General features: G+C 37.0%; 2 protein-coding genes across 2 annotated transcripts in view; both read right to left on the reverse strand.

Moving 5' to 3' along the window:
• Positions 1-143: 143 nt before the first annotated feature.
• On the reverse strand, positions 144-11415 carry LBA1 (RNA helicase). The gene is made up of 29 exons (XM_021430691.2): positions 10719-11415; positions 9009-9260; positions 8768-8938; positions 8602-8652; positions 8380-8472; positions 8126-8221; positions 7940-7990; positions 7734-7852; positions 7400-7508; positions 7183-7305; positions 7038-7109; positions 6240-6311; positions 6089-6155; positions 5703-5845; positions 5551-5622; positions 5304-5432; positions 4403-4558; positions 4071-4184; positions 3906-4004; positions 3735-3812; positions 3282-3416; positions 3076-3150; positions 2807-2924; positions 2235-2605; positions 2072-2134; positions 1898-1969; positions 1386-1517; positions 1188-1307; positions 144-889 (listed from the first exon to the last, which is right to left on the reverse strand). Exons 1-29 carry the CDS (start codon positions 11232-11234, stop codon positions 755-757), a joined length of 3804 nt encoding a protein of 1267 aa, XP_021286366.1. The 5' UTR covers positions 11235-11415; the 3' UTR covers positions 144-754.
• Positions 11416-12468: 1053 nt separating this feature from the next.
• Positions 12469-13235, reverse strand: part of LOC110423184 (putative cytochrome c oxidase subunit 6b-like) — a 1030-nt gene continuing 263 nt past the window's right edge. The window contains exons 2-4 of the mRNA XM_021437344.2: positions 13120-13233; positions 12945-13013; positions 12469-12812 (exon numbers count right to left, since the gene is read on the reverse strand). Coding sequence (XP_021293019.1) covers positions 12686-12812; positions 12945-13013; positions 13120-13233 — 310 coding nt within the window. The 3' untranslated portion in view covers positions 12469-12685. The remainder of the gene's footprint in view (positions 12813-12944; positions 13014-13119; positions 13234-13235) is intronic.

The following is a 13235-nucleotide window of genomic DNA, read 5'->3' on the forward strand; positions in this document are numbered from 1 at the left end:
CTAAACTCATCTTTGAGTCATCCCAGCTTTCAGAGAAGGGAAAAAGAAAGAACAATTCCGTTGAAAGAAATGGCATGGAAAAACATTATGACAATTTGTACATTATATACCAGGGAAAACAAATCCAAGTCAAACAAACCCAATTTTCTCACATCAAAGCCATCATCAACATTTTATATATACCAGTCATGTCTACAAGCACTAGGAAACACTTCTAACATATCGCCGTCGTCTACCAACAATAGTGAAGAGTACTGTTACATGTCAGGAAGAGCTGAAAGGGTCAGGCAATATTCCCCAGCATGCTGTACAAAAATTTTCACCTGTAACTGCTTTCTGTATCTATAATGGGTTTATCCCGTAAGTCAACAAACGGCCTGCCGTCTTTTATCATCAAACCCTTTCCACAAAACCTTACCATGTAATGCTCTCTCTTGAATCAATAACCTTTTTCCTTCAAAACAATGCAAAACTTCAAGCAGGTATTTGGGGTTATCCTTTTCTTTCTCAGCCCTGGATGCACTGCCAGTGTTTGCACACAGCCCCATAGATAGCCATTACCCTTACTCCAATGATATTTATTCCCATCATCAGGAATCATATCTTACGGGTTATGGACAGAACTAGACTGACCTCAAACCGGCAAACATTTTGCACTTCAGAGCAGGATATATTTTGGGCACACAAGGACAGCACAAACCAAGTTGCTGATTGCAAAGACTATAACCCATCACATCCAAATGCATCCTTATTCTTAACCATTATAGTGAAGTTTCTGGTTTTGAGAGCCCTGGCCCTGCTGAGGTTGCTGCTGTTGAGGAGCCTGCAAGTTTAGTGGCTGTGTGTTGTAGTGGGCAAAGGGCTGGGAGTAGAGAGAATTCATCAAGCCCTGCAAACAGATAAGCAATTTATACTCCCGTTTAATGCAGAAAAGAACTTACTAAGGTCACAAAATGTACGGCCCAAAAAAAGTCAGAAAATGTGTAACTACAATGTGACAGATTCCCAGACAGATGAACACATACGAACGCTACCACCCTACCGACAAAGACTACCACCCTGGCAGTTCATATTCACTAGCATTAACCGGCAGCTATCTGCTTAGAAAATATATTTTAAATCTCACCAATTTGATAAATTTATTAACAATAATTCTCTATCAATAAGCAATCAGCTCAAGAAGCAACCTGAGACTGAAGCTGGTTTGGATTAGCCACACCAAAGTGGCTCTGCGATGCATCATCTTGTGAAGGGTCATTAAAGCCAACCTGCGTAAACAGGCCTTGCGATCCATGATTCATGTAGTCCTGTAAAAACAGAATTTGGTTAGAAGAAAAACAAGGAATAAAACATAAACTAATTACACCACAGCACTTTGGGCAAACCTGAGACATGAAATCATTTCCAGTGCCAAAACGAGAATATCCAGCTTGAGAATTCTGGTTTAGGAAGTTCCCTGGAAACCCACCCTGTGCTCCTTGTGTAACATAATCAACAGCATACCCACTCTGAGAAGCCTACATGCCAAACACATAGTCAAGCAATGGACATTATCAGACAGGAAGTCAAACACCAAAAGAAACGTTCTTGTTTTATCGACAGAAAATTACAAAGAGAGGAGAAAATTATTGAAAAAAGATTATTCTAAACATCTTCAATACCCCCTTCACAATGCTTTAAGGCCTCAGGGATGGCACTCAGTTTTGTACAGGCTTACTTATTTTAGACCATAACATTGAGGCTTGGCAAGTTGGCAATGAAGGGAACCACTGATACAATCTCCAATAATTGAATTTTAAATTTCAAGCAAATACCAGCAAACCCCACTAACCGATGTAAGTCATACGGAATTGAGAAGATATATTAAGACAATAAAAAATAAGTCCACAGCCTATACCTGAGTTGAAAAGTCAGCAACGTTATAAGGAACATGTGAGCCTTGGCTCTTGAAATCATCACCCAAGAAATCCTGTGCGAGGGTCAAACAAATCAATTTTAAGTTGTTATCAAGAACATAAATTGTAATTATTTAAGGGAAAAAAATAGAAAATTCATGCACATAATTTAATACCTGGGACATTCCCCCCATTGAAAATCCATCACGAAATGTTTGGTTTGGCCCTTGGACTGGCATCTATTAGAGATAATAAACATGCTCAGATTCCAGAATGTCAAAAAAAGATTAAAGGCACAAAACTAAAACAATGAGAACAGGTAAAAACTAAAGTACGAACATTGTTAACAAATCCAGGTTGTGATAATGGACCACCCACAGATGGCTGGCTGTTTGGATTCTCCAGAGGAGGAAAGTTAAAAGTAGATCCAATTGTTCCAACATTTTGCTGCGTGCCTTGCTGGTGTGGGAGATGACTACCAATAGGAGCACCAGCATTACCACGCCCAGCCCCAAAGCCTCGACTTCCTGGTTGAGGGACCTGAGGGACAGCTCCCACTGGTCCATGTACAGCTCCACGAGTTGGAATAGCATAAGGCTGAGAAGGAGGACCAGGGAATGGTGGAAGAGGAACCCGAGGCATTGGGAATCCAGTAGGGTGCACTCCAGGCTTGTGAGTACCATTGGGTGGGCCAGGAGGCATATAAGCACCTGTAATTGGCAACATCAGAAGGTGCATGTTATATTTAAGCAGGGAAGAATCCCTGTCAACACTAATTAATACAAGTGCCAAAGGCATATTCTACTGTCATTGCATATGGCAGTACAAGACATATCACTTACATATTTCCAAAGTGATAATATAATACAAATAACACGTAACTTGTAAACTCAAGATGCGCAAGAGCTTACCCCTAGCACGACTGCTTCTTCTATCAGCATTCGGACTAGATGAGGAAGCAGACCCAATATTATCATTAGGCACAATCCCAGGTCCACCACCAAAGAAAAGTCTCCGGTCATTGTAGATCTACAAGAAACATAAACAAACATTATTTGAATTCACATTTATCCTTGACAACCTCTGATAACTAAAAGTAATTAGGAGAGGCAACAAGCAAGATCAAAAGCTAAAAATTTGAACAGATAACAGGCACTATCCTTTCATTCCATACACAAACCTTTTTGGGCTTTTGGAATTGAACCATACTCTGCTTCAAGTTATTGAGGGGTCCTTCAACCAGGCACTCGTGTTCCTGCAATTTTCAGCAGAAGGAGATCAGTTACCAGGATTGCAAGATACTCCAAGGCACAATTAACACTAGGATAGCTTTAGCATTTGCAATCACTACGAATAGCATGGTTACAAAAATACGCAAGACGATACCTTGTAATGTGTCAATAAACCATTCCACAGAGGTTGTTTGCTAAGAACTTTAGGGTTTCCAAGAATTACAATACCATATCGAGCACGTGTTAGGGCAACATTGAGCCTGCGAGGATCATTTAGAAATCCAATGCCCTAAAAAATTGGATAAAACAGTTAAGCACCAACATGTTAGTTTTTCTCGTATTTAAAGCATCGAGAGAGGAAGAGAGGGTTAAAATATTAGTACTAGACTTTGAATGAACAACATAACTAGAGGCTGATCCACCAAAGAAATGAGAAATATTAAGCCCAACGAACCATTCTACCAATCTTATGGATGGTCAAGAAATTGAAAATTGGTTTGCCATAAGACAAGAACACTGATTTATTAAGTCAGATTTAAAATCCATTCATGAAGATGCTGCAAATCTTTTTTCATATCTAATATAGATATGCTAACCAACAACCAACCTGATGTTCGTTACTTCTCACACAAGACAAGATGATGTAATCTTTTTCCCGTCCTTGGAATGAATCAACACTTGCAACCTGATATAACCCCACAAATTAAATAATAAATAATTACATTATGGCCAAATATTATAAAAGCATTTATTCTTAAAATTCAAATCGACATGTTACCTCAATTTCCTTGTAAAGCTGCTGTCTCAAAGCACCATTTCTTGACATATAATTCACAATATATGCCCTTTGCCCCTCATAAGGTGTTATGACCCCAATCTGCAATATATTAAAACAGTTGTTACACCATCTGAAAGGAAAACAAAAAAAAAACCAGAAAATTACCTGACTAGGAACAACACCACTCCTCAAGAATGTGGTTACAATCTTCTCGACATTTGCAGCCTCGGTTCGATTGAGATATGATGTTCCGCTAGCACTAATCTCCTCTTGTCCCATCTGAAACAAAATTATGCAATTACAAAACATAACCATGGAATAAATAAAGAACTGGACTGCAAATTAAAACATTTAGATGTCCTTCCCCTTCTCCTTACCCCACCAACAGACAGAGAGAAATGGGTAAGAAGAATATGCATGGGGACAAAAGATAAGCAGGCACATGGTAGAACAAAGGTGTATTTTGATTATTACAATCCTGACCACAGTTACAGTACCTGTACATAAAAAAACATGGGACGATTTGGCACAGGCCAAGGAAAATCAATGCCCGATGACTGCCGTTCATTGATTGTCACTCCATTTTGTAATGTGCCTTCATAAAAGCTGTTAGAAGGAAACTCTGACAAACATGGGTGCATTCGGTATTGAACCTAAAATAGAATAGAAAATATTTCCTATCAGATGAGGACATGTTTTCCATTAGCAATTGCATTCACATGAAGTTAGAAAACGAACCCATTAATCAGCCAGACTTGACAGGAACAATTCTAGCCATATTGATATTTTTCAACCACATTGAGTACAATAGACAATTTGATAATCCCATTATAAATAAGATACAATAAAAAGCAGGATATGTAAATTTTAATATTTAAAAATTAACAAGTAGATCATTATCACATCTAGCTGTCAACATCTAAAGGGCAAAAGAAATTAAACAGTGGTGAATAAACATGAAGTTTCAAGACCAGTAAGTCACTTGCGGCCAATTTTTTGATCATCTTAAAAGCAATACTACTACCAAATGTGATACTTCAATATACAAATGGAGGGAAGTAAAAACTTATTTACAATGACCAAAGAAAATAACATGAGAAAAATCTAAAAATGTACTGAACTAACAATAGTAACATTTTCAAACAAAAAAATTAGTATTGGGTGACACTCACAAACAACTTCTGCAAACAAAGAAGAAATCTCCTTTGTTTAAAAAGTTCAATGCACTAAGTTATGAATGAAATGTATTTAAATATTTATGCATGCTAGCAACAACAGGAACTTCATTACATCTCAAAGACCAGATAAATATTCACAAGCAATATCACTACACATTTATGAGCATGTTAGAAAAGCAAACAATGCAAGAAATCACCAACAAACATATAGGGACATCACCTGCAATCTAATTGGTTTAACACCAAGTAAAACTAGACGTTCAAATAGAGACTGCGCTAGCCCTGCACGAGCTGCTTTCTTGCACATAATAACAGGACCAAGTTGGCAATGATCACCGACAAGAACAACCTAAAATAAAAGTATACACGTTAGAAGACCAAACAAGAAACATTCAAGGGTAGTGAGAGAAAGTATATATCTTTTTTTTTAATGGAAAAATATCTCATTAACTTGGATTCTTCATTACCTGCTTCGCTCCAAGAACTAAAGGAATGAGACACTCAGGTTCTGTCGCCTGAGTAGATTCATCAATAAGAACCTAAATAAAGGAACAAAGAGAGTGTAAGTTCTTTTCTTTGTTTAGTAATTGTTGAATACTACACATATGATGCATTCAACCTGGCGGAACCGAAAATTAGCCAATCTAGGATCTCCAGCGCCAACACAAGTGCAACAAATGACATCAGCACTTTGGGATATTTCCCTTTCTGTTGCTCGCTTCAGTGCTTTGTACTTTTTCTCATCACTGCTTGACAACTCACCTGTAAATTTGGGGTCAAAATAACAAGGCATTGTAGCATTAGAGAAAATCCAGGAGAAGTTAAAATTTTCAAATTTCAGACATGCACATTCATTGTCACTCTGTAACTTAATTGAAGAATTCCTTTTCATCCCAGTTTAAGCAGGGTCATGCCTCAGTAAATTCTAACTGTGAAGATTTTCATCAAAAGAAAAATCCATCTAATTAATTTTTTCATCATTGACAGCAGGACAATGATCCCTACCTTGTTCATCTTTCAATTGTTGTAACTTGTGAAGTTCACTCTTCTCAGATGTGTCAAGATGTCGAACCTACATGCACTCATTACAAATATGAATAGTGCAATGAACAATAAATACAAAAAAAAGCAGGTGGCGGAATTAGACACCACATACCTGATAATGAAGCGTCAAATGTTCAACAGGAGAACTCACGGCTTCCCTTGATTTCGCACAAAGCCTTACAACCTTCGGACAAAAAACACAATGGTGAACTAGTATCAATTTACAAATAAATACAAGTTAAAGCTTCAAGATGTCTAATCATATTTGCCCAGAATGTAACATAGCCAACGCATCATAAGATGCACATTAGAAGAAACAAGAACATGAGTGCAATGTTTCTAACGACGGCATGCTTCCAAAGCATCATATCAGTTGCTCAAAATTTGTTTTAACTTCATATACATACCCTTGCATTATGTTACTAATCCATCAAACCCCCTCCCAAAAAATGGAAAATATAAGAGACACCAGCCATTCACTTGTGGGAAATCACATTAAATTGTCGAAATTCAAACTAGTTCAGATAAAGGATAACTTACATGGTTAGCTTAAAAAGATAGAAAAGCAACAACTAGGAAATGCAAATAAGAAACATCATTTAATGGGGGAAAAGGAAGAAAAAGCAATCAGTACACTTGTCACAATTCTGTATTATTTTATTATAACAAAGAAAAAGAATGACAAAAAAATAATAAGCTTCCAGTGGAATTAGGCATATTTACCAGCCATACTTTTTGCCCAGATGTTTCCATTGTATCAATAACAACCAACACCTAAAGAACTTATACTAAATGGCAACAGGCATGCAAAAGGTAGATGATTAAAAAAAGCCTAAAATTACCACAATAATAAAGTACAACATTGTCAATAACAATTAGCATAACCACAAGCAGAGTTTAGTTTCTTTACCTTTAACCCAGTAGCACTTATCTTTTCAGCTAGCTGATCAACAGCCACATTACTTGGAGCACAGACCAGAACCTGATAAGAGAATGAAATATCAGAAATACTAACAAAACTAAAGGTGAACTATGAGACTCATTGAAGTTCTTACCTGCCCCTGACCCTGTTTAGCCATGTGATATACAATGGCGGCAGAAGTGACAGTTTTTCCTGTGCCAGGGGGCCCCTGAATCAAGCTTATAGGCTTCTGAAGAACACTCTTTACAGCAAAAACCTGTCCAACAAAGGAAGCTCAAAACAACTTGATGCAAAAAACAGCTGTTTAGCAAAAATTATATGAAGCCAAACAAATGACAAAACAGTCATACTTGAGATGCATTCAATTCTGGCAGACCAGGAGCACCAAAACGACGAGGCAATGTGTTACGAACCATCTGAACCTCAACTTCATGGCCAAGCAAGTGGTGGTAAATATATCTGCAAAAAATAAACCAATTAGTTTACTTGGATGGGACCAACAATTCAAGTTCAACAGGTGCATGACCTCTGGGATAAATAACATAAGTTTTGAATCTAGACAAAAACAGCTAAGCAAAATGAAAATACTAACATGTAAAAATGAAAAGAAAGCACATGATAATTTCTGCAATAACAAACTAGAAACACAAACAAATCTAAATAAAACAAAGTCAGCTAACCTACCCACTAACACTTGTTTCATCGACTGCAAATGTTTTCATTGCCCCCTGCATCCGGTCAAAGCTTGTACTCTTCCAGACAAAATCAACACTAAATCCATGGTTCACATCAACAGGCACTCCCTGCACCACAATAACAATAAGCACCACTCTTTAAGTGCCTCCCAAAAGCCAAAATCAACCAAAAGAACAAAAAAATATCATAACTACCTGACTGGCACGGAGCTCAAGGGCAACCTCCTCCTGTGCCGTTAGCTTGATCTGAAACAGAAAGATATTTTATAAGTACGTTCCCAGAAGTGCACCAAATACATAAACCTTACCAACGAATGCAAACAAAAATTACAGGCATGCATCAAAACATAATTAAATGGGCAAGTTCATAAAGGAGCATACCACATGCCCAACAGCCTGCCATGCTGGGTGGGCAGCATCTCCTGAATACCGCAGTCGCAACTCATCACCAGGTACCAGACGCAGCTCATTGTCTTCCTATAGCACCACAAATCAGGTTTAACATTTATTGACTTATAAATTAAAAGAGACATTGTCATACAGAGGGAAAGGGGGGGTGTTATAAACCACGAACATAATTATGTAATGGAATAAATTCATAGTAAATGATTAATAAAACTACTACAGTAAAGCACCTTTGGAAAGACAAAATATGCAATACGTTTCTTGTTTAACCCAATATCCCATCGAACTGTGACATTGTCCTTGCTTTGAGATTCTTTCATCATCTGCCAAAAACAAAATTTTGAATGTTAAACCTATATTCTTTCATTACATTTTAAAGAAATGAAAGAATATTGCATAAACAATTAATTTGAGGGTGGTTGGGGGAGGAGTGCGAACATGATGATACATACTTTATCATAGTCAGCTTCAAGCTTAATAAGTGGCGCAAAAACATTTTGATACTGCAAGGGAAAGCATCAACTTAATTAGTTACCAACATGTTATAAGACGTAACTTCTTGTCTTCTCAAAATAATAAAGCAAAGCAAAATAGTGCAATTATTGCAAAAGTGGGCACCTGATAAGCATCTTCATACTTCAAGGCCACAGGCTGAGGTTCATCATCTACACCAGGCTTCTCAAGATCTTCAAGGGAGGCATCAGGATTTGTCTTCCAAAGCTCTTCTACCTTGTTTATTTGTTGAGCACTTATCTGCCGTGCCCTTAACTGTTCTTGTTCAGATGGGATCTGTGAAAGTGAAATGTATTAGAAAGTCCTCAAATGAATAAGTCCTTCGTGTGATTAAAGAAACACCAACCTTAACCAGCCACTGCAAAAAGCACCTATCATCAATAAGGGGACACCACTGACTCAAGTCCCAATTCATGTCTTTCAAAGCATTAACATTCAAACAAGGTTCCCTACAAAGAAGAACAACAACACTCTCTGTCTTAGCAGATATAAAACCAAGAAGGAAAACATTTCTGCATCCACAGTTGTAGCATTCAAGAATTGTTTCTCCCAAAGGACTATCCTTATGAAGGCAGACTTCCTTGTGTTTAGCTCGTACCTAAAAAGGAACAAAAAATCAAACTCAGTAATCAAGCATCCAGTGACTATCCCCCAACTGGATATTCTAGGAAACTTGTTAATACTCATGCAATTAATCTCAGTTACTGAATGATAAACATACAAATTTACTAAAAGCAACTGAAATGCAATAGTGGTTTGAGCATACTAACAGATGTGCAACAAACTACGGCAAGCACACAACTAAACGAAACTTTTTCAAATAGAATTAGACCCTACAGCTATGTGAAAGAACTTTCCTAGGCAAGCTTGAGTAACAAGGTACATTTTGAAAACTTACTCAGTCACAAACATCCAATTTAGTCCCAATTATATTAAGCCCAAGTTCCCACAGCATCATCCCTAGACTAAAGCAAGCAGCAAACATATTTTTTTGTTCACGTGAAGAAAAAATGTAAACTATTACAATGATGTTTCTGTTGTCAGGTCTTCTGGGTTAATGAAAGCAATATATATTGGATGAGAAAAGAGAAAACGAACAAAAGGTGTCATATTGCAAAACCAATACAGGAAACAAACCTTCCATGACCATGAAAGGCAGATACCAAGCTACAGGAAGATATGATGAAAGCATAAGAAAAGCATGGGTGTGCTTAACAGTGGCAAAAATCAACACTGGTACTGCACATATGTTAATAAATCAAACAAAACTGATTCCCAGAGAAAAAAAATGGTCATCATGTTATAATTCCACCAAAAAACCCTGTCTCACGGTATCTAGAATGAAGGCTGACTTCTGATTGCCTTCTAACATCCCTTCCTTTCAACAACTATCAACCCAAGTCCCACAGATTCATACACTACCATATTCAAATATACAAATCCGTCTGAAGATATTTAGAGGAATATCTGGCTTCTGATTGCCTTCTAATAAAAACCCTTTATTCAAGAAAAAAGGGTTTCTCTAAGTATCAGCATTGGGTGTAACCTCCAAAGAAATGAAGGACAAAAATTGCCTTCAATTAAAACAAACAAAACTCTCTCATTTTAATCTCAGAATAGCCTATAAGAGAGAAGGGAGGCACTAAATGATGCCATAATTTCATGCACTCCTTCCACATAACTGAAACATATCTGATCAACAAGCTCAAATTTCATTATTGAGTCAATTTCTAGCAGAAATACCTAGTTTAAACCTTCAAAACAGCACCTATGAACTTGGTTGCAAATTCTAAACGTCTCAACAGTATCATGAACAATCATATGAATTATCTCCTTTTTCAATCTACATACACGTATATTAACCTCAACAAAATCCCAAAGTCAACACCCCAAAATAAAAGGCACCATTCCTACTTAGTGCATTATCTCCCTAATACATGCCTTCAATATTTCAACCTAAATCCCAAACAAACAAATCTACGTCAATCTAGTGTCCATAAAAAATAATCAGGATATTTAAAAATAATAACAATAATAATAAAAGAAGAAAACTCACAAGATGATTCACAATATGCGAGCCTGATGTATTCCCTCTTGAATTACAAAACCACTTCCTACACGAGGGAACGTTACAGCGAACCACGCAAGCTGGGTTCGAAACCCCGCAATACCTACAAGCATGCTCGGCGAAATCACCTTTTCCGTACTCATAACCGCCATCCTCTTCCCCAACCGTCTCCTCAAAATTCAATCCACTAATCCCCGTCGCTAACGCATCAACCACGGCCCCACTATTGCCAATACTATTGCTAGTGCCGTTGTTATTGCTCGTTGCGCCACGGCCAGCGCCTTTGGAAGCGCTAGACGGTGAAGAGGAGGCAGCAGTGTCCGAGTGGTGGTCGGAGCCTGAGCGATCGGCGGCGGTGGCGTCGGAGGGTGTGGGCCAAGAACGAATCGTGTCGCGGAAGTCCGTGTATTCGAAATCGGACTCGCCTTGGGTGTTGAATTCAAGAAAGGTGTAAGCGTCGGTAGCCGGGTCGGGTTGCGAGGCCGTCTCGAATTGAGAATCCATGGAAGGAAAATTTCTCTGCCGAATCGTTATTCCAAGGATTAGGGTTAGGGTTTTTCGTGTTGTTTTCTGAGTTAGGGTTAGGGTTTGGTAAAGAAAAAATAGAAAAATAGAACTGAGAGAGAGCGCGGGGTGGAGAGAGAGAGAGAGAGAGAGAGAAAGAGATAGAAAGGTGAAATTTGTGTTAGAATTTGCTCGAGAGAGTGTGTATAAGCGCCGTGGAAGCGAAAATGGAGCGCGTGGGAGAAAACGCTGATGTAAAGGAGAACATTCTGCACGTACTGATAACGCGCATTTCTATTGGGTAGGACGAGAGAAAACACGTGACTGGTGAAATAGACACGTGAGAGAGGTCTTTTCCGGCCTTTCTGACCTTTATGCGAGTGTGACGCGTGTGATTAAGGTTATATAAGGATTTTTTTTTTCTTTATTTTTTTGGGTTTCCTACGTTAATTTATTTGTTAAAAATTTAATTTGGCGTTTTAACTGCACTCGCTTGGAAATTAAGCTAAATTTCTGCATGTAATATTACTGTTTATATGTGATTATCATCAGTGACAAAATATAGTAAGTTTGTTTTAAATTTTTAACATTGAAAGCTATTCTTGTTTTCACGAGGTGGTAGCATCATCCTGTCAATTTTGCAGTTAATTAATCTTTTTATTTATCATAATTTTTATTGGTTTAATCTGCTAGGAAAAGCTTTAGTGAAATTTTTCATGAACCTGATGATTTTTTCAATAAAATTAAAATTGTATTAGTCCGTAAAACTTATCAAATTAATACATTGTGAATTAATATTTCAACTCATTTAAATAAAAATCCAATTAAATGATAAGATAACATTATATATTGTTGATATTCTTATTGAAGCATATCACTTCATCAAATTCTTTATTTTTTCTGACTTATGAAAATAGTTCCACAAGTTTCATTTCACCATCTATTAGATACATTTAACGATTTTTTAGACACAATTTATTATAATCTATTAGATAGATTTAATAATTTTCAAAATGATAATTTTTTTTGTATGAAAATTTATATTTTGAATAAATTAAATCTGCATTATTGACACGATACAAAACTAATTAAATTTAAATTTAAATAAAATTTTTACTTTTGTAAACATTTTGATATATTTAAAATATGATAATTTTATATTTTAAAATTTGCTGAAGACACTTTTAGTTTATTTAATTAATCGTATGAAATGGACGAGAAAATTGACCGATAAATATAGTAAAAGTAATACAAATCAGTCACAATTTACCACAAAGTCGATGGAAGGAAAAAGATCAGTATTTCTCCAAACTTGGATAACAGCAAACAATTTAACAAAAAAACATGTATTAATCCCTTTAACGTGTCTCGTCGTCATACGGCAGGGAAGGTTCCAACCACTCTGGCTTCGTCCCATCTTTCAATTTACACATAAAAATACAAAATTAAATTCAAAATCTCAGATTAAGGAAAGAAAAAATTGAATTCTTGCTTATCCATTCATCAGGACATAGAGACCGGTAATGCCTTGCAAAATTGTCACATTGCGGGGCATTCCTGCCCTTTTCTTTAGTGCACCTTTTTTGACAATGATGGTAACAAAAAACCTAGCAAATTTAATAATGCTAAACTCTAATTAATTGAAAATAGCTAGTAAAATTATTGCAAACTTTAATTTAACTTGTAATTAAATAGCAAATACATACTTACTTATGATATTCAACATAAGACTGGTAACAATGGCGGGCTTGTGGTGATACGTCCGACTCGGTTTCCATCCGTGCTTATTAGCAACACAATCAATTTAGCTAAATGCAAAAGGAAAACACACAAAATTACTGCCATGATTCAAGGACTAAGAGAGCATCATATGGTTAGAGAATGAACCTTGCCGGCGATTTCTTGGTTTGCTATTTTTTGAGGAGATGGTGGGGAGGTGGATTGAGGGCTAGGAGGCGGCAAAACAGTGCCGGGTTCACGAGCTGGCATAGGAGCTTGCCT

This window comes from Theobroma umbraticum, unplaced genomic scaffold (genome assembly GCF_002168275.2).
Source record: "Theobroma umbraticum cultivar Fairchild unplaced genomic scaffold, ASM216827v3 scaffold_30.0, whole genome shotgun sequence".
Lineage (NCBI taxonomy): Eukaryota > Viridiplantae > Streptophyta > Magnoliopsida > Malvales > Malvaceae > Theobroma > Theobroma umbraticum.